The sequence below is a fragment of the Pterocles gutturalis genome, unplaced genomic scaffold (assembly GCF_000699245.1).
Source record: "Pterocles gutturalis isolate BGI_N339 unplaced genomic scaffold, ASM69924v1 scaffold38087, whole genome shotgun sequence".
Classification (NCBI taxonomy): domain Eukaryota; kingdom Metazoa; phylum Chordata; class Aves; order Pterocliformes; family Pteroclidae; genus Pterocles; species Pterocles gutturalis.
In genome coordinates, this window is record NW_010109082.1 from 22944 (window position 1) to 41906 (window position 18963).

An 18963-nucleotide genomic window follows, 5' to 3' on the forward strand; every position below is an offset into this window, starting at 1 on the left:
ATTACTTCTATCAAATCTACAACTCTAAGGGTAGACCAGTCAATTCTCACAGGTAAAATTTCTGTGAATTTTGGATAATTATGTGCATAATTGAAAATGCCTTGTTTAGAGTAATCCATTAGAAACAAGCCTGTAGCTATTCAAGGACTATGTTGCATTCAAGTGCAGTAAATTTCTGATCTAGTAACTTAACTCTTAGAGTGGCTGAATGTGTTGGTTCATCGCTGGCTTTAAACATTCACTTTAGTGCAACGGACATTCTTACTGAGACTTGTAATGGTTTCTTGGTCCTGTCCCCCATGAGTCAAACACTAGTAACTTGTGGGGAAACTAAAATAAAAAAGTTAAGAATTCTTATTTTAGTTTATGGAGTCTTACAGGTTTTAACATCTTGTCACTGCTCAAATATGAAAGTATGGAAAACATTCCTAAGTGTCTTCTATCACAGTTACCCATTTTCTCTCAAAAGAGAGAATAACTTTTGAAATACAGGCAGCTTTTAAACTGCCCTTACTAAAGACACTAAGGCCTTATTTGCTGAAATTCTGTGCACAACGTTCATGTGTTTTCTGGTACCAGCTCTCTAGTGCAGGAGCTATATTTAGAGCACTTTTCAGATTTGTTGAAAACAAAACAAAGTAGCAGTACTTCTGAATATAGGAAAGAAGCTAGGAATCAACCAAGCATGCCATAACATTTTCCTCTCAACTGGAACATGAAGATCTGTCTGCCTGTTTTGGTATTGTAAATTAATGTGAACTAGCCCTGAATTTTAAAACAGCAAAGTATTCATAAGAAACCTATTTTTGATCCTTGAGTCTGTCTTGAAACAGGCCCCAAAGTTTCTCAGTACAGATCCTCGGTAGCACAGAACTGATCAAGCTTATTTATGTTTAGCATAAGAAAATGTAGGCACTCCATGTGCTACTCAAGCTCCCAGAACTGAAATAAGTAGAAGAAATCCACCAGAAGTTTATATAAAGAGAGTAATTCCTTGTCCTTGTTTAAATAACAGAATTATTTTTTAAAGAAAACCTCTTCTATTTTCAGCCTATTTTAAGTTGATGGTTGAGTCTCAACTAATAGTAGGACTGAAATCTAAGATGCTACTTAGCAAAGCTTTTAGAAGTAGGAAGCTTTGGCTCTCTTGAGCGTACAAGAAGTTGTGTGCTCTTAGCTTCAGTGACTGAGTTACCACATTGTGAAATCTGATGCAGTAATTAACATCTTTTTATAGAAGATGTTATACCTGTGTGACATGTTTATAGAAATGGAGATATTTAAAGTCTTTATGGAGGAGTTCTCTGAAGACTTCCAACTAAAGGAGTTGACTAACAAATGGCTGTGTGACACTTAAAAAAAAAATAATAATTAAGGTCTGCCAGTATAACTGTGATGTATACCGTCATGGATGTACAACTGTAGGAACATGTAATTATTTAAATGAGAATATACCTCTTCCAGTGTATAGAGAAGCACACAAAATATCTAATTGATGCTGTAGCTCTTGGTACATTAAAAGGAGGAGTAGAGTACCAGCTGCTTACTTTTCTTATTCCTTAAAAGACATGTATACTTCATTAATTCTGACTATATAAAATGTTTACTTAAATCTTTTGCTATTTTCATTAAAAGCCAGACATTCAATTTTTTGGTCAGCTGACGTATTTCCTGTTTCACATAAGCAATTAAATAAAATCATTTGAGGAAGTAACTGTGACAACTTAAAAAATGTGGTGACCAAGGATTATAACTTTTTTATTCCCTACAGGACCTGAGATGATACATGTATAATCTCTAGTTAAAACTATGATCTTTATTTTAGGTGAATCTGTGTCTGTTATTAAGCACACTGACCCCGTGCCTGATCCTCGTGCTGTAAACCAAGACAAGAAGAACATGCTTTTTTCTGTAAGTTATTTGTTTTGAAATTTACAAAACTTTTATAAAATAACACTGAAGCTCATAAACAAAAATGTGCAGAACTTCAGGTCTTCACCTAAAAGCTGTATGACTTTGCTGTATTCTCTATACGCATCTTTATGCACGTCTCCATGTATATCGAACTAAATTAATTAAAAATTAGAAGTAATGTTTAACAAAAGCTCTCCTTAGGGAGGATACTTGTTGAAACCAGTTTATATGGGGAAACTGATTTTGGCCTTCACAAGAAAGTCTTGCAGGCTGGAGCACATAGACTTTTAAAGTGCTTCTACGCTACTTTTCTAAAGTAATAGTTCTTAAGACTGATAAGAATGCCCACACGAATTGTGGTATTGTGTGGCTAAAACTGAGAACTAGCTTTCTATATAGGAATGGAAGTTTATTCAAATTTGTTTATAGGAAGCATTGAATGTCTTTCAGGTATCAAAATAACAATTTGCTTACTGTTGGTGGGCTCCTTGTAGAAAATCTAAGTGTTTGTTCTCACGTTAAGTATGTTCACACAGGGAGCCCCACAGAACACATCTATAATTCATAGTAAATAACATTAAATCTGGCAAAATACAATCCTAATAAAAAAGAGAGAAAAAACACACTAAAAGAAAGGAAAAACACGCTTAAGATTCCAGTTGAAATACATACTGCTTACTCAGCAGCTGGGTTTGACTGTGCTGCTTATAACTGATCGATACTGATTCATTTTGAGCCCCTTCTGTGGCAGAAATTATACCCTGGAGTATTCTCTTACAGATAAGAGGGGAATGTAATTCTCTTCCTCTTCACCTTTTTCCATATCCTATCTGAAACACAGTCTGGACTTGTATAAGGTGGTTTAAACAAAACAAGCACACAAAAAAACCCCACCCCCCCTCCAAAAAAAACAAACAAAAAACAAACACAAAACAAAAAAAAACAACCAAACCAACCCAAACCCACCAAAACCTGTTTATAGATTGACTACAAGTTTCCTCTTCCTTTTTCTTTATTTACATTAGGGTACTAATATTGCTGCTGGTAAAGCTATGGGAGTGGTTATTGCAACAGGAGTAAACACTGAAATTGGCAAAATTCGTGATGAGATGGTGGCTACTGAACAAGAGAGAACCCCGCTCCAACAGAAACTGGATGAGTTTGGAGAGCAGCTGTCTAAAGTCATCTCTCTTATCTGCATCGCTGTTTGGATAATAAACATTGGCCATTTCAATGATCCGGTTCACGGTGGCTCCTGGATTCGAGGTGCCATCTATTACTTTAAAATTGCCGTTGCCCTTGCTGTTGCTGCTATTCCCGAGGGTCTGCCTGCTGTCATTACCACCTGCTTGGCTCTTGGAACTCGCAGAATGGCCAAGAAGAATGCTATTGTTAGAAGTCTTCCCTCTGTGGAAACCCTGGGTTGCACCTCAGTTATTTGTTCTGACAAGACTGGTACTCTAACCACGAATCAGATGTCAGTCTGCAGGGTATGTTGAACTAGCTGCTTCTATTTTTCCTTTTCTCCTTAGCTGTTCTGAGTAGTCAACATTACTTGAATTCTTTTGATTGTGAGTCTTTTGGTTCTCATATCATCAAAATCTTACTTTATTTTCCTAAGATAAGCTTCCACTTTTAATTCGGTTTTCCACTGTGTAGTGTTTAAGGCTTTATCTCTTCCCTTATTTAGTCATGGCCAAAAATAGCTGCACCCATTCTTGATGGAAGAGAAAGTTGTTTGCAAGCAGCTTCCCATTGACTTGTCTGTAAGCCATTCAGTCTATGGGTAATTATCTGGTATGATTTACTCCCTGTTTCAGAAAGGTAAGGATAGTTACACTGTAGAAGCAGGATGTGTGTAAGTGTAAAACACTTGTGTCTTTAATTTAGCAAGATGACAATGGTGGAGAAACTTAGCAATGAGAAAAAGGTGGAAGATTTACTACAGTAACTTGGATAGTCTAATGTATTTTCGCTACTGAGTGGTTCCACCTTTATTTGGTTATTTTATCCTCAGTAGCTCCTGTTGGTCTGATGTAGATCACTGTAGTGTGTTCAACGTACAATATTGTATGGCTAATCCGGCAATTTAGAGGTACAGGTGACCCTGTCATCAGCATGGCCAGGGTCATCTTCAATGCATGGCATATTTTTAGGTGAGTGTAAGTTATGCTTACCTCCTTTCCTCCCAATATTCCTTCTAGACTTGATTTACTTGGGACTTCTACAGCTAGTCACTTCACATAATGCACATTCTGTTGCCAGTTCTCTTCACATATACTTTATATTCTGTGTAGGAATTTTATGGAGAAAACATTAGGTTCTTCTGTTTAGTAATGGTAGATGTTCAGAGGCATAGCAACTGTGCAACATCAAATATTCAGAGTCATTACCCTGGGTTAGAATTCCAAATGTGTAAATGTTGAGCACCACACACCAGTATTTTTTGGCAAAAGTTTGTAAGCCTCGAGCACTTTATTCTCATGTGATTGATGGTTTTTTCTTCCTAATTGGTGGTTGACTTGTTCTACTTCCTTAAGTATTGTAGTATTTATACCTAAGAGACACAAAGCAGCTGCTCATCAGTATTCCAGAGGAGGTTACTTGCAGTAGAGTTGCATAACTGCCCTAGTCTTTGCAGGGATTTTTTTCATCATGCAGATGCCAAAAGCAGAAGGCTTCCTGGTTAACTCATCATTTAAGTTGTGTTTATTTAAAAGTTCAAAATGCTCTACTCCATATATTTAGAGTGCTAGATGTTTTAGATCTTGTGCAGTACAACTTACTTGGTTCCTTGTTAACCTCTGACAGCTACAGAATAACCTTAATTGCAAGATTTTTGCAAAACATAGCAAAATCCTAATACCTGTGAACAATACTCTTATTCTTGATTTCACTCTAAGTAGAGAGATGGCTTAGCTTTTTAAGTAGACTGGTTTACAACAGTAATTCCACTTGTAGTTTTTGTTTTAACTAGTAACTCCTGAGTGTCCAAAGGTACCCTATATTAAAATGTTTCAGAACTGACACTGCTTTAGGAGGAGACTTGAGGGATTGTTGATCTCATCCTGTGTATCTCCCTCTGAGAATGCACTTACTCTGTCTTGTGGGCTTTTAACTTACAAGCTTGTCTAGCTTTTTGATTTTTAAAATCACTTGGAAGATTATAGGGTCTCCAGACATTGATGCAGATCAGTTGCAGAACACCTAATTATTAGGCTGTATCTTGGGAAGATGCTTCCCTAAAACATAAGGCAGCACAATGAGGGGAAAGTAAAGACATTGCTAAAATGTGGTATGGCAAAATGGCTTATATTAGCCAATGGGTAAGAAGTTCCATTAAGATACACTATCAATTGGTGAGAAATTATTTTCTTCTCTACTACCACTCTAGCAAGTCTTGATAAGAGTATGACAGCTTCAGGCGCTATGCTTTTTTTATCTCCATCTTCCTAGATTTGGTTCTGCCTGCAGCTACCCTAGAAATGAAACAGAAACAAAGGAAAGACTGAGATGCAGTCTTTGGGGTACAACTACATCTTTCAAATTGGTGTCTTTATTTGAAAATAACACTTCAGCCTGTGCTAGAAGGGCATGGGAACTTATCTGAATGTTTTTAAGCTACCAGTGTACTGGAAGGCAAAGTGACTTATAACTAGAAAACCAGGACAGGAAACCACTTAGTGGCTGGTATTAAGGGAAACTGGCCATAGTCTGGCTCTTGCCTAAAACCTCACCTCTTAGATCCAGAAGCTTCTCCTATTTATAGACACTTTTATTTTTACTTTGGCAAGAATTGTTGGTTTCCAAGCTGCCCTATGCTGCTTTTAATTGGAACTGCTCTTTCAAAGATATACATGAGAATGAATTTACAAGGAAGAGCTTGAGTATAGCCAGGATTGTCAATTGGATGCATGAGTAGTCTTTATAGCTGAAGCTAAGTGTACAGATTTTATGTGGTTTTCAACTCCTTGATATACTTGTGCCACAATTCAGTTTTCAAATGAGATCTGCTAAGCAGAAGGGCTGTTTTCTGTCCTTCCTGCTTCAGTATAGGGAGCTGTTCAAACATACACGGGATCAAAGTTCAGAGTATTGTATCTGGTTTTGTGTAGTTTTTTTATTGAACCTGAACTTGCCTCTTGTACCTGCTTGCTTAAGGCCTGTTTCAATCTCGTGCATTAATTATTGTTCAAAGGTAGTAACACTTCTAAATCTAATTTCAGATGTTTGTCCTGGACAGAGTAGAAGGAGATAGCTGTTCTCTGAACGAATTTACTGTAACTGGCTCAACATATGCTCCCATGGGAGAAGTGTAAGTGTTCTGTTGAAGTTAAATATTTGTCTGTTTATGCAGTGACTGTTACTTTAGGCTTGAAAAGTGATGCATATAATATAGTGATGTTAATAAACGAAAGCTCAACCAGTGAGAATGCAAACCAAAGGGCTAGAGGGGAAAGTAATTAACAGTAAAAGGAAGTTAAATTCTAGACAAGTAAACCTTCATAAACCTAAAAGTAAACCTTAGTTAATACAATCTCCAATATTGCAATGTTCTTCTGATAATCTAAAAATAAATTAGGGGTAGTTTGAGAGGATTTGTTTCACTGAAATCTTTCTGTAATGAGATTACTTATCTCAGTGCTTCAAAATAAGGTTTGCTTTTTTTATTGAAAAAAATCTGCATAAGCCTGAACAGGTGAGCCTCTATTGATCTGTGAACTCAATGTTTTCAATTGCCCTGCCTCAGAGAAGGTAGGAGGGTTTTTCTCCTAAAGCATCTTACGAACGTGTTGGAGTTAATTCTTAAATTTACTGTAAATTCCTGTGTCTTACCCTCAGTAGTTTATGGGACTTGGTGCATGTGTGTGTCTCAGCGTTTGGTGTTTGAACTGGTGTTAAATGAACTTTGTTAGGAAAGGAATGATATGTTTGTTTTACTTTATCAGTTGCAAATCTCTCCTAGTGGGATAGATGGTTCATCCTGGCAAATTTAGGAATTTTTAGGGTTCTGCTTCTAGGAGGAGAGCCTCTTCTTACTGGATTGATACAACTCCTTTTACTTGCCCAGTCTTTCATGTGTTTTTAATTTTATCCCTTCAGTTTTACTTGGAGAATTAGAATTCTACTATGTGTGAAGCAGAATTAAGATTCAGCTATTGTAAACATCTTAACCTTGTAGAGTTTCATGTGCATCCCTCTGACTCCATGCGGTCTTCACTGATCTCAGTAGTGATTATCTCTGTTTAATTTTCATAGCAGCTAAGACCATAATGTTCTCAGCAGCTGGAAATCTTAATTCCCCAATTCTCTTTTGTTTCAAAGCTAATTGCTGTCAAAAGCTTATGCTTTCATTTCAGGAGACGGCATTTACTTAGACAAGGTGACATTCCAGATCTTGTAAAGCATCCAGCTATTGTGCTTTAGCTGGTCTTGCAAGAGCTCTAGATAAACAAAATAATTAAACATGGTGTGGCGACAGATGTGGAGTAGAAGATGACAGTCATCAATGTGTGTTAATGTTCTATTTTTACTTGCTGAAATTGGGGAAATGTGAATAAGCATGTTGATTGCACTGCATTCACGTACATAAAGACCATTCCGTGAAAGGGAAATTACCACAGAAAGGCAGTTACTGGAGCATAAGGAAACAAATAGCTAAATTTTCAAACCTTAAGGGCTGATTTATTTCTGCATTTATGGATGGCTTCTTTAAAATCAGTGATTTTTAAAATAAGGTGACTGACTTCACCTTGGATTGCAAACCATCATTGAAAACAAAGTTTGTAGGGGACCCTAAGACGCATTCTGGTCCATTGCACTGCCCCGAAGCAGGACCTGCTCTAGATATGAACCATTCCTGACAGATGTGTTATATTTAACTTCAGATACTGTTGTCTTCCACAGCTATATAGGCAGCCTACTCTATTCTATAACCATTAAGTGTTTTTTTCAGTAAATCAATAATTTTTCCCTTACTCTCAAAATATTTGATACATATCTTCCCCTACAATGCATTCAGAATATAAAAAATAACAGATATTTCTTACTGAAAAACTAAAATTTCATGGAGATTGTCAAACAGTTTGGAGTAGTTTTGTCAGGTCTCGGCACACACAATTTGCATACTTGCAAACTGAGAGCATAAAACTAACCATAATTACTGAGAACTGTGGCAAAAGCTAGCTGATTGCATTTGACCTTCAAGTGAATTCATCTTTAGCTGACTGAAAAGACTGAAGTTTTAATTTAAAAAAAAAAAAAACAACAAACCTTTATCCTGAACTGACCCCAGCAACTTAGACTCCATATGTGCTTGCTGTTCTTTGGAAATTGTTGATAAGGAACATGAAGGCAAAGAGGAAAAAACCCCTGGTGTAACAAGTTCTGGATATTCAAATCTGCTAGTTGTCTTCAAGTTCTGAACAGTTGAGAACAGGAAGTATTAGCTGTGGTAGATGAGCTGACAGAGCTGCTGAGAACTTTAAAGAGTTCAGAATTTAAAGCCCCTGCTTATGGCTCTAGAATTATGTGCAAAACGAAAACTTAAAAACCTACTTGTTGAAGATGCATTGTGTTCCCATGCTGTGTTACACAACATTGGAATTTGTTTGCAGTACTACAAGAGGCTGAAAAAAGCTTAAATAATTGGGCATGTCATAGTCTATATTACAAATTCTTATGGAGTAGTGATCTGTGTCTTCCACCACCAGACATTTGTTTTCCCCTCCTTGAGGGCTTTAATGAAAGATATTATATGAGTTATGTCTGGCTTATTTTGGTAGGGGGGGAAATAACAGTATTGAACACTGTCTTGGTTCTTTTATGCTTACTCCAGGAGTATGCTAATGTTCCAGAAAATTAATTAATTTACTGTCTATTTCCAAAGGCGAAAACAAAGGAGTTGCTTCTTATTTGTGGTGTCTAAATGATGCATTATTCTGGGAAAATGTACCTTCCCTCTTTCTACAGAGTTCAGATATTCATCATTAAGTGTGTATGACTGCTAGAAAAGAGTGTTTCTTTTCTAGTGGTATTTGTATTGTGAAATGATTTAGCTTTTCATTGGTTTAGGAGGCTCACGTATAGTACAGATGAATTTTTGAGAAATGAAAAAGGCCTGATCTGCTTTTCTGCCTGTCCAGTGCATGCGTTTCATGCATGGCAGTAAATCTGCTGAATATGCAGTAAGACTAAGGAAACTAAACTTGTATTCAACAATATCCCTCCTACTAGGAACTGCCCTCCAAGTCCTGTGCATACTGTAATACTGCTTTTATGTGTCTCTTCACTGAGCTCTGCTTCTCTACTACGTTGCTGAATGACTGTCACTGGAGGAAATTAAATAAGGTTTTGTAATTCAGGTAGTGATTTAATTGATAATCGTGTCCTTCTGTTCATGACTCTTGGATTTAATCTTCAGAACTCACCTTTATCAAACCTGCTCTTCTCAATTTCTGGTTCTGTAGTTCCAAGCCCATAACTAATAAGCATTGTACTAAACCGAAATACAGTGAAGGGATTAAAGAAGGGAAAAAGCAAGATGCTAATACTAAATAACTAACTTTTAACTCTCTCCCTTTTCTTCCTTTGGAAAGGCATAAAGATGACAAACTTATTAAATGTAGCCAGTATGATGGCCTTGTGGAACTTGCAACGATCTGTGCGCTCTGTAACGATTCCTCTTTGGATTACAATGAAGTAAGTACAGACCCTGGAACAGAGGAGCGTGTGAGAATGAGGCTAAATGTTTGTTCTCATCTGTCCATGTAATCACCTTTCAGTGGTAAATCCCCTTCTAGTCAAGAGGGAGAGTATTTAGGTCCTCTTAAGTATCACTTCTGGGAATGACTTGTTTGTTGAATACTGAGAAAACTAAAGCCAGGCAGCAAGTGTAATCTCGAACTTGGAGACCTCTTGGTGTGTAGAATACACTGCTACTTTCTTGCTTTGCCTCACCTCCTTGAGGTTGCTACATCATAATGACTTAAATGCTTGGTGATAAAGTACTGATGTTCTTCGCTGCCGGTCTTGAAGGTAAAGGCTTGAGATTTCCTATAAATCATACTCTTCAAAATTCCTTTTTAAAAATAGTTTTGCTTGCTTCATGAGCCATAGTGAGTCTTGTTAAGCTTTTTTCCATCCTGAAACTTGAAATTTTGTCTCTGGTAGGTTTCAGGTGAGTTTAAAGTAAACTCCTGTGGTTTTGTTTTCTTTGTGTTAACTAAAGGCTAAGGGAGTATATGAAAAAGTTGGTGAAGCTACAGAAACGGCGCTTACCTGTCTGGTTGAAAAGATGAATGTGTTTGACACAGACTTGAAAGGACTTTCTAGAATTGAACGTGCAAACGCTTGCAACTCGGTCAGTACTCTTTTATCTGGAATTCATTGGGGAGTGAGTTTTGTAGTGTGAGTTATCTAAATGCGTCTTCATGCTTTTTTTTTTTTTTAATAAGGTGATAAAACAACTCATGAAGAAAGAATTCACTCTGGAATTCTCAAGAGACAGAAAGTCTATGTCTGTCTATTGCACACCGAACAAACCAAGCCGCACATCCATGAGTAAGATGTTTGTTAAGGTCAGTTCATCGCTTGAGAAAGTGAAGATATGGAATGGCTGCAAAATGCTTGAAAATTATGGCACAACTAACTGTGGCTTGAAGATGAAGGAAGGACTTTGTAATTTGAGCAAATGTTGTAATAGAAAGGAATTTAGTAAGCTAAATTACTTTTCTTTTTGCCTCTGCAGGGTGCTCCTGAAGGTGTAATTGACAGATGTACGCATGTCCGTGTTGGAAATGCTAAAATACCATTAACCTCAGGAATTAAGCAGAAAATAATGTCAGTCATTAGGGAATGGGGAACTGGTAGAGACACGCTGCGTTGCTTGGCTCTGGCGACCCATGACAATCCGCCCAGAAAAGAGGAAATGAATCTTGAGGACTCCTCAAATTTCATTAACTATGAGGTAAGCTTACTAAAGTATCCTTTTAACACTTCTCCCTCTCCCAGACTGGAGAATGGTGACTCCTTATGTTTGATTCTTCCTTGGGGAAGTTATGTCTGAGAATTTTCTCTTTCTGGGTATTTTTGATGTCAAACACAATAGTTGGCCACATGCATGGAGGGAGTGCTTAGTTTAAGAAGAGACTATGTGTGTCTTTGAAGCAACACAAGTGATAAGACTTGGGGTATTCTATGGTTTCTGATACCTGCTGCTCCTGCTTTATTCCCCCAGTTTATTTTGGGTTTAAAAAAGAAAAAGACTTCATGTGTGTTCTTGATGGCTGGTATACATGCTGCTGCTTGGATAAAAGTATAAGAAAAAAGCAGTTAAACAGCCAGCTGCAAATTGTATTATTTTATGTATATACATAAGGTCCTCAGGATCATAACACCTTAAACTGTTTTCAGAGACTGACTCTGAAAAATATTCCAAAAATTGCATTGTGGTTTAATGATTTTCAGTTTGACATTGCTCAACTGCAAGACCTCTTTGGGGATTTTGTGATGAAACATACCTGCCATTTTGTGCTCTGAGGGTCAAGTTCACTTCCCTTCCTCTGTACTGTCAGCTGCAAAAGCTCTGTCCATTATTATAATCTTAGCTACTCCGTAATTTTCCAGTGAAATCTCTATCTAGGGTTTAGTGGAGGGGAAATGACAACAGTTGCATGAGGGGTTTTGGCTTGTGCGCTGTGCTTCTGGCACTGATCTTGAAAAAGAAAGACTTGACTGCTGGCAGGTTGAATTTGTGAGACTGACAACTAGAGCATGTCTTCACTAATAAAATGAGTGCATTTCAAACAAGATACATCTGGAAAGGTGGGATCCTATTTCCGAGTGGTCTCTGGGAATTAACAGTGTCCTCCTGCATGAAGTGCTGTGAAAACTTAGTATGGTAAAACAGAAACTCTCTGAAGTAACCCTTCCAGGGGACAAAAAAACTAAACTGACTATATTTAACATGCAAGCAAAATGGTTGTTCTGCTGATGTTAGGTGAGAAATCTACAGGATCTTGCCCTAAAACCTGGTGCTGTCTTCTTTCAGACCAACTTGACGTTTGTCGGCTGTGTGGGTATGCTGGATCCCCCAAGAATTGAAGTAGCTTCATCTATAAAGCTGTGCAAACAAGCCGGCATTAGAGTCATTATGATTACTGGTGATAATAAAGGCACAGCAGTAGCTATTTGCCGTCGCATCGGTATCTTTGTAGAAGATGAAGATGTTTCTACAAAAGCCTTTACTGGTCGTGAATTTGATGAACTCTCACTTGCTGCCCAAAGGGACGCTTGCCACCACGCCCGTTGCTTTGCTCGTGTCGAGCCTTCCCACAAATCTAAAATTGTTGAGTTTCTTCAGTCTTTTGATGAGATTACAGCTATGGTGAGTGAGCTTTTACTTGGCTTGAAAGACACACAGTTTGTTTAAACCCAAATCATGCCTTGTCAGACTAACACCTCGTTCTGGAAAACACTTCTTCCACATTTCCCTGAACTCAAAGCCTCAGTTCTGCACTTCAGTAATATTTAAAGATCCAAAATCACACCCAGTGCAAAATTCCTTTCTGGTCTTATAAATAAGTGCCCACTTTATTTATTTTTTTCAACTTTAAATTCTTGTTTTAGACTGGTGATGGTGTCAATGATGCCCCTGCATTGAAGAAAGCAGAAATTGGAATTGCTATGGGTTCTGGTACTGCAGTGGCTAAAACTGCTTCTGAAATGGTTTTAGCAGATGATAATTTCTCAACCATCGTAGCTGCTGTGGAAGAAGGACGTGCAATTTATAACAACATGAAACAGTTCATCCGTTACTTGATCTCCTCCAATGTTGGAGAAGTTGTTTGGTAGGTTTAAAATGTTTTTTCTTTAAACTAGAGTAGCGATGCTGGAGTCTTTTCTTAGTTATTTATTTACTTCCAGTATTTCTCACTAAAACCAGTGAAACAGGTTCTCCAGGTATTTGATCATTGTGATTGTGCAGAAGTCTGCATACTTCTAACTTAGCCTTTGCTGGAGAATTTTAGCATGCGACAAAAGATTCACATGGCATATAATATTTTAGCTCAGTAGGTGGCTAAATGCTTTGCAATTACTTCTATGTTTGGAATAATTCTCTAGAGTAGGAAAATTAAAACCTTAATCAAATATTACAAGATCTGGCATTTCAGATACCTTAGCCACCAGTTTAACTTAGATGTTTGTTTAACCTCAAGTTACAGAAGAATGTTTCTTCTGTGTCTGTGGAAGGAGAGGCAAGCCAATGCCACAGAATGCATTTCTGGTGACAATGTAAATATTGATCTCCTGACTGTTGCTTTTATCAAAGCATACTTTCTCCCAGAGTGGAGTATAACGTAGCAATTGTCTTGCCTTTTCTTGTAAACTTTATAGCTGTCCTTCACATGGCTCTTGCTCAGCCTGTTTCTGTTCTATTTATTCACAGGGGCTTGGAGCCATGAAAGCTACATGCTGATTAAATTTTTGCAGGGCCTAGCAGGAATCTAGCTAAATGAAGCTTAGTCATTTCAGCTAGAATGCTATTACGTCTGCAGAAGTTTTAGTGTCTTCTAATTGGCTTGTAAGCCTTCATGCATGTATATATATTTACCCACACAGACAAGTAGAGGGAGAAAAAACAATGCTCAAGCAGAAACTCTTCAATTGCTGAAGCTACCAGAAGATAATGCTTCGGAACTTGCATGCCAGTGGCTAGAAGTGTTTGCTCTTGGATATGGTTTTTAGTTTTCTGAATGTGAATATTCAGCTTGTGGTATTAAATGGATAAGTCTGTACAGGAGAACAGGAGTGATGCTACGGGCTTAGGCTTAAGTGTTAAAAGGACTTGTTTACATGCACAAGAATAAGCTTATAATTGGTGGGTTTTTTTATAGTATCTTCTTGACTGCTGCCCTGGGTTTTCCTGAAGCTCTAATTCCTGTCCAACTGTTATGGGTAAACCTTGTGACGGATGGTCTCCCTGCTACTGCTCTGGGCTTTAATCCTCCTGATCTTGATATCATGAATAAGCCACCACGCAACCCTAAAGAGCCACTGATCAGTGGATGGCTCTTCTTCCGTTACCTAGCTATTGGATGTAAGTAGTAATAGCTTTTTTTTCAGTAAATTTAGGCAGGTAATTTTTTTTTTTAGATCCACTTGAAAGCAGTTTGTCTAATCTCCTTGTATGCTGAAATCTTGAAAGCTAGCAATAGATGTTCTGTGGAACTGGTATTCTTTCTTTATTTTGCTTCGAGATTCATACTTTGTTTTGCACATTTGCAGGCAGTGCCATGAGTGGAACAGCAAAGTTGTGATTTATTTTATTATTGGTAGCAACTGAGGCACCAAAAGCCCTAGTTGCCCATCAGTATGACATTCACCGCTTCATCAGAAGAAAAATTGCAGGTTGATTACTCCAAGTGATAGCCGCCTTTGCCTTAACTTCTAGCTGCCAGCTTCCATAAGCAGATATGAGAATCTGTCCAGCAGTACAATATTTAATGGTTATTTAAGTTACAACTGGTGGCGCAGATTTCTTTCACAGGATATAGATGAATTACAATCTATTTTTTTACAATACTGGAGGTCTTGAGGTAGAAGTTCAAGTGTGGCAAATGTGAGCTGTACGCAAGAGATCTCAACACTGAAAAAAGCATTTTGTTCTCTTGAAGGTTATGTTGGTGCTGCCACAGTGGGTGCTGCTGCTTGGTGGTTTATTGCTGCTGATGGTGGTCCAAGAGTTACCTTTTATCAGCTGGTATTTGTTCAGTTTAATATCTTTGGAGGGAGAGGGGAGGTACATGCTTGTTACTTGAAATTACTGTAGAAGAAAAGTAGGTTACAGAAATCTATGTAATGATGTTTTCTGTCTTGTTACTGTAAAACTTGGTCATGATTAGTCTTAATACTAAAGCTCAAAGGTGGGATTCCTGAGCTTCCAAACAATTTGAAGGACTAATTGTTGTCTTGTAAGTAAAAGACCAAAGGGGATTTTTCTAAAGCTGGCAAAAGTTGAAAACCAGTGCCTATAGGAGTCATATTAGAAAGTTTTGTTTTCATACTATTCACTGCTTATTTCATAATTGCCTAATTTACATTTTAAAAGTTTACAAGCTGTGGGAGTGAGTTCACATTGTTCTGTTCTAGAGCCACTTTCTGCAGTGCAAAGAGGACAATCCAGACTTCTCTGGTGTCGACTGCGTGGTTTTTGAGTCTCCATATCCAATGACAATGGCTCTTTCTGTACTTGTCACCATAGAGATGTGCAATGCTCTCAACAGGTTCGTATGTCCAAATAGGAAAGCAAGGTTTACGCATAGCTTATCCAAAATCCTGCCTTCTGCGCAATTTGATTCTTGGTGTATGGACAGCTCACCTAATGAAGAATGAGTCAGATTTCCTTTCTGAATCCTGGTAGTGCAAACAAAGTGACTCTTATGATAAGAGATCTCAACTGTTACCTAAGGTATATTTTTAAGTCTGCCAATTCACTCTGGTATTTTACTAAGCATGAGCAACTGAAAATATTTTCCATTATTTCTAATCTAAGCTTAATCAATCAGATTATCCGTCCTCTGTTGGTATAAAGTGATATCAAGGAGAACTAAAATAAGAATGCTGAAGATATGGAAAATAGTTGTTCGTGCCCTAAGGGAGTGTGGGTTTAGCCAATTAATATTAGATTATAAATGGAAACAACTAAATAGCACAATGTCAAGGGTATTTTTCTTCAAATAGCTTAGAGGTCAGTTAATTTAAAAACAAATAAACTTTAAATACAAGCGTACAGCGGTAGTCCTACATAGTAAGATCTTGCTCTGCATCTGATGTTCTGGATCCCAGCCTCTTCTGCAGCAAAGCCTAAATGCAGATGAGATCTGAAGAGCAGAATTCAAGAACAAGCATTAAGAAGGTGCAAGCACTTGACCCTCTGGGTATCCAGTCTTTAATTGAACTTCAGGAGAAGTGGGTGCACTAGCTCCTCAGGCATACAATAAATAGACTGGGGAGGATTCTGTCGTATGCTGCCGTACCCATCTTTCCCTTACTCCCTGCCCCATGGAGAGGATGTCCCGGTGCTAGTGGAAAAAGTAGACAGATCAGGAATGAGTAGGAACACAGAAAAGCTTTAAAAAATAAATGTGAGGCTGAACTGTGACTGCTTTGCTAAGCAGGCTTCCAGGGTAGTTTAAAGTTGCAGCATATATATAAACCACATCTGGGTGTCCTCCTTGCCTTCATGACTGGGATAATTGTGACTTGCTGCTTTTCTTTCCAGGGAGTTTTCTGATTTATTGAATTTCCTATTGGTATCTTATGTCCATACACGTACCCTGTTTCTGTTGCAGTCTATCAGAAAATCAGTCCTTGATGAGGATGCCCCCGTGGGAAAACATCTGGCTGGTGGGCGCTATTTGCTTGTCCATGTCACTCCACTTCCTTATCCTTTACGTGGAACCGCTGCCAGTAAGTGCACGTTTATTACACCCACCCGGAACTCGGAGATAGAGCAAAAACTTGTCTGGAGCTTAAGGCAAGGGATGAAGGGGGAGAAAAGATGTAATGCTTGGCTTTTCTTTCAGATTATCTTCCAGATCACACCTCTGAATGTGACGCAATGGCTGATGGTATTGAAAATCTCACTACCTGTCATTCTGCTGGATGAAACACTTAAATATGTGGCCCGTAACTACCTGGAACCTGGTAAAGATAGTGTGCGGCCTGCCACCAAACCGTGTTCTTTGTCAGCATGCACCGAAGGAGTTTCCTGGCCGTTTGTGTTGATTACTATGCCCTTGGTTATCTGGCTTTACAGCACAGACACTAACTTTAGTGATATGTTCTGGTCTTGACTGACATGGTGACAAGTTTTACATTCAAAGAAAAAGTTTAACTTAATTTTTTTATTGTTTAGAGCAACTGTCTATTTCTGCTGAATTTTCACATGAACATATTTGCCGGTGATGGAGGTTTCATAATCTAGATTTTGGTTTTTTGCTTTTTCTGACTTCAGTGGGGGCAATATATTCCTCTTTTATACACAGTTAAAGTGTCCATTGACATGTACAGAGAACTAACACTATTTTATGCAAATATTTTTTTGTAGATGAAAAGCATGTACAGTGTTCTGTTCAATAGTCTATTCATGATGTAAAAAAAGTAAAGTTTTTTTGAGCCAGCGGACACTATCAAACTAAATTGGCAGCAGATTTTAGGGAATGAATGTGTGTCGTCTAAAACTAAAAAAGCATGTAACTGTTTGTCTTCTGCATGATCATCCAAACTTAATTTGTCATAAAGTCAGGTTTTATTCATAAGCAGAACTTTCTGCACTGGGTAGAGAGTACTGCTACCTCAGTCAGGATTTCTTCTCGGTTTCCCCTTTTCCTCTTCCCTCACTCTCGGTTCTTGACTGTCCTTGTTTACACCAGTTTCTGTATGAGGTATGCCTAATCTTGCTCGTGCAGAAAATATCATTCCAGGTGCAGCCTGCTGGGGTTCTTCCATACTCTCAACACACCTAGGGTTGTTTTTTTTAAAGATTATTTATTGAAGTGTCTATTGTATTTTATTGTAACAGACCTTATTTTGCCAGTGTTGCCCATTACGCAGGGATAGGGAGTGCTACTTCTGTCTACTTAAATCTAAAGCCTTTTTAACAAACACAGTCTGTTTTAATTCGGTTTAAGTTGGGTTTTAATACCTTATTTACATGTGTCGGATCCTTTCTCCCCCTCCTTCCTTAAGATCAAAGCTTGTAATGAGACCTGGAAAAATAACTTGCACTGCATAGCTAGAAATTGGGTTTCCTACACTTAGGGCACTAATGATCAGTTGTATACATGGAGTTACTCTGCTGGCCTGTTGTTAGCCTGACTTGAAGTAACAAGCTCGTGTGTGTTTTTTGTAAAATCTGTAAATAGCACATGACCAAATTTGAACATATTGTATAGAACTATTTTTATTTTGATGTGGCACTAACCACCTTCATTATTACGGTAAATGTTAAAGCATGTTTTCAAATTCAGTCCTGTATCAACAATGTGTAAGTCATTAACAGTCCTAACTGTGGTGTTTTTCTCCAATGCCTTCCAACTTTCATCGACTAAAGTGAGTATTTCTCTTCCATTTCACCATGCCAGTGGTGACTTGCTGTAAAATAGCGTATGCTGTATACATGTTGAAGAATAAATAGTAATTTCCTTCATTCCCATGCTGTGTTTTGTCAAACTCTGCTGTGCTACATTATTATCACCACTTTAGACTCTTGTTTTGTGGTCTGAAGCTCAAATTCCTGATTCCAAAGGCAAAGCACTTGCTTTTGGTTTAGTGTATTTTAAGGTCTTGTTTTATAGCACCCAGGAGCCTTAGTGCCCCAAGACCTTACAGCTTTGGGTCTTAAGTTTGAGATAAAATTGGACAAATCTGTAACTTAAGACACTGACAGCTGTTTGCATGAATGTTTAGTGTTCAAAACACTCTGGTACTTGTGGTCAGGTGCTGGTTTGCTCTGAAGTAGGGGTGCTGCTCAGAGCTGACCACCCTTCCCTGTGCTCCAAGTGCAGGTGCTCCTCTTTGCAAAAACAGCTTTTTGTTTCCAGTGAGCGGAAACACTTTGTGCAGTGGTCATATGAAAGGACACAAGAACAGTCTCAGCTTAACAGGAGAGTCTTTGAAAATTGTCCTGGGGTCATGATGCCTTTGTAGAGTAGCAGGTGCTGTGTTATCTTGTGCTGGCTCAGTCTGCTTCAATAACTGAATTCAAACAGCTTTCTGATTCCTCACCGAGGAAGATGATAGTTAAAAGCTATGTTCTGTTGGTGCCAGCTGGAATCCAGCAAGCACAGATAATTCTCTAGGTTTCGAGCTTTCAAATATAGATGCTAACCTCAAAATCCCCAGCCCCTATCTGAGACTCAACTGCGTTGTGAATACTCACTGTTTAGACTTTGGCGTGTTTAACTTGGTGGTGAAGTGATTCAGGAGCTGCACCTGATGATGCAGTAGGTGTGGTGTCAAACTGTCAGCATTTAACTCCTGCTG

At 38.2% G+C, this 18963-nt stretch overlaps 1 protein-coding gene across 1 annotated transcript in view; it reads left to right on the plus strand.

Annotated features, from left to right (window-relative positions):
- Positions 1–18963, plus strand: part of LOC104461326 (sarcoplasmic/endoplasmic reticulum calcium ATPase 2-like) — a 44865-nt gene that overhangs the window by 21919 nt on the left and 3983 nt on the right. The window contains 15 exon segments of the mRNA XM_010072868.1: positions 1–52; positions 1826–1911; positions 2940–3404; positions 6141–6229; positions 9513–9615; positions 10145–10276; positions 10371–10493; positions 10664–10882; positions 11966–12301; positions 12544–12764; positions 13812–14014; positions 14592–14677; positions 15067–15200; positions 16269–16386; positions 16503–18030. The exon segment at positions 1–52 is cut by the window's left edge and continues 30 nt beyond it. Coding sequence (XP_010071170.1) covers positions 1–52; positions 1826–1911; positions 2940–3404; positions 6141–6229; positions 9513–9615; positions 10145–10276; positions 10371–10493; positions 10664–10882; positions 11966–12301; positions 12544–12764; positions 13812–14014; positions 14592–14677; positions 15067–15200; positions 16269–16386; positions 16503–16772 — 2637 coding nt within the window. The 3' untranslated portion in view covers positions 16773–18030.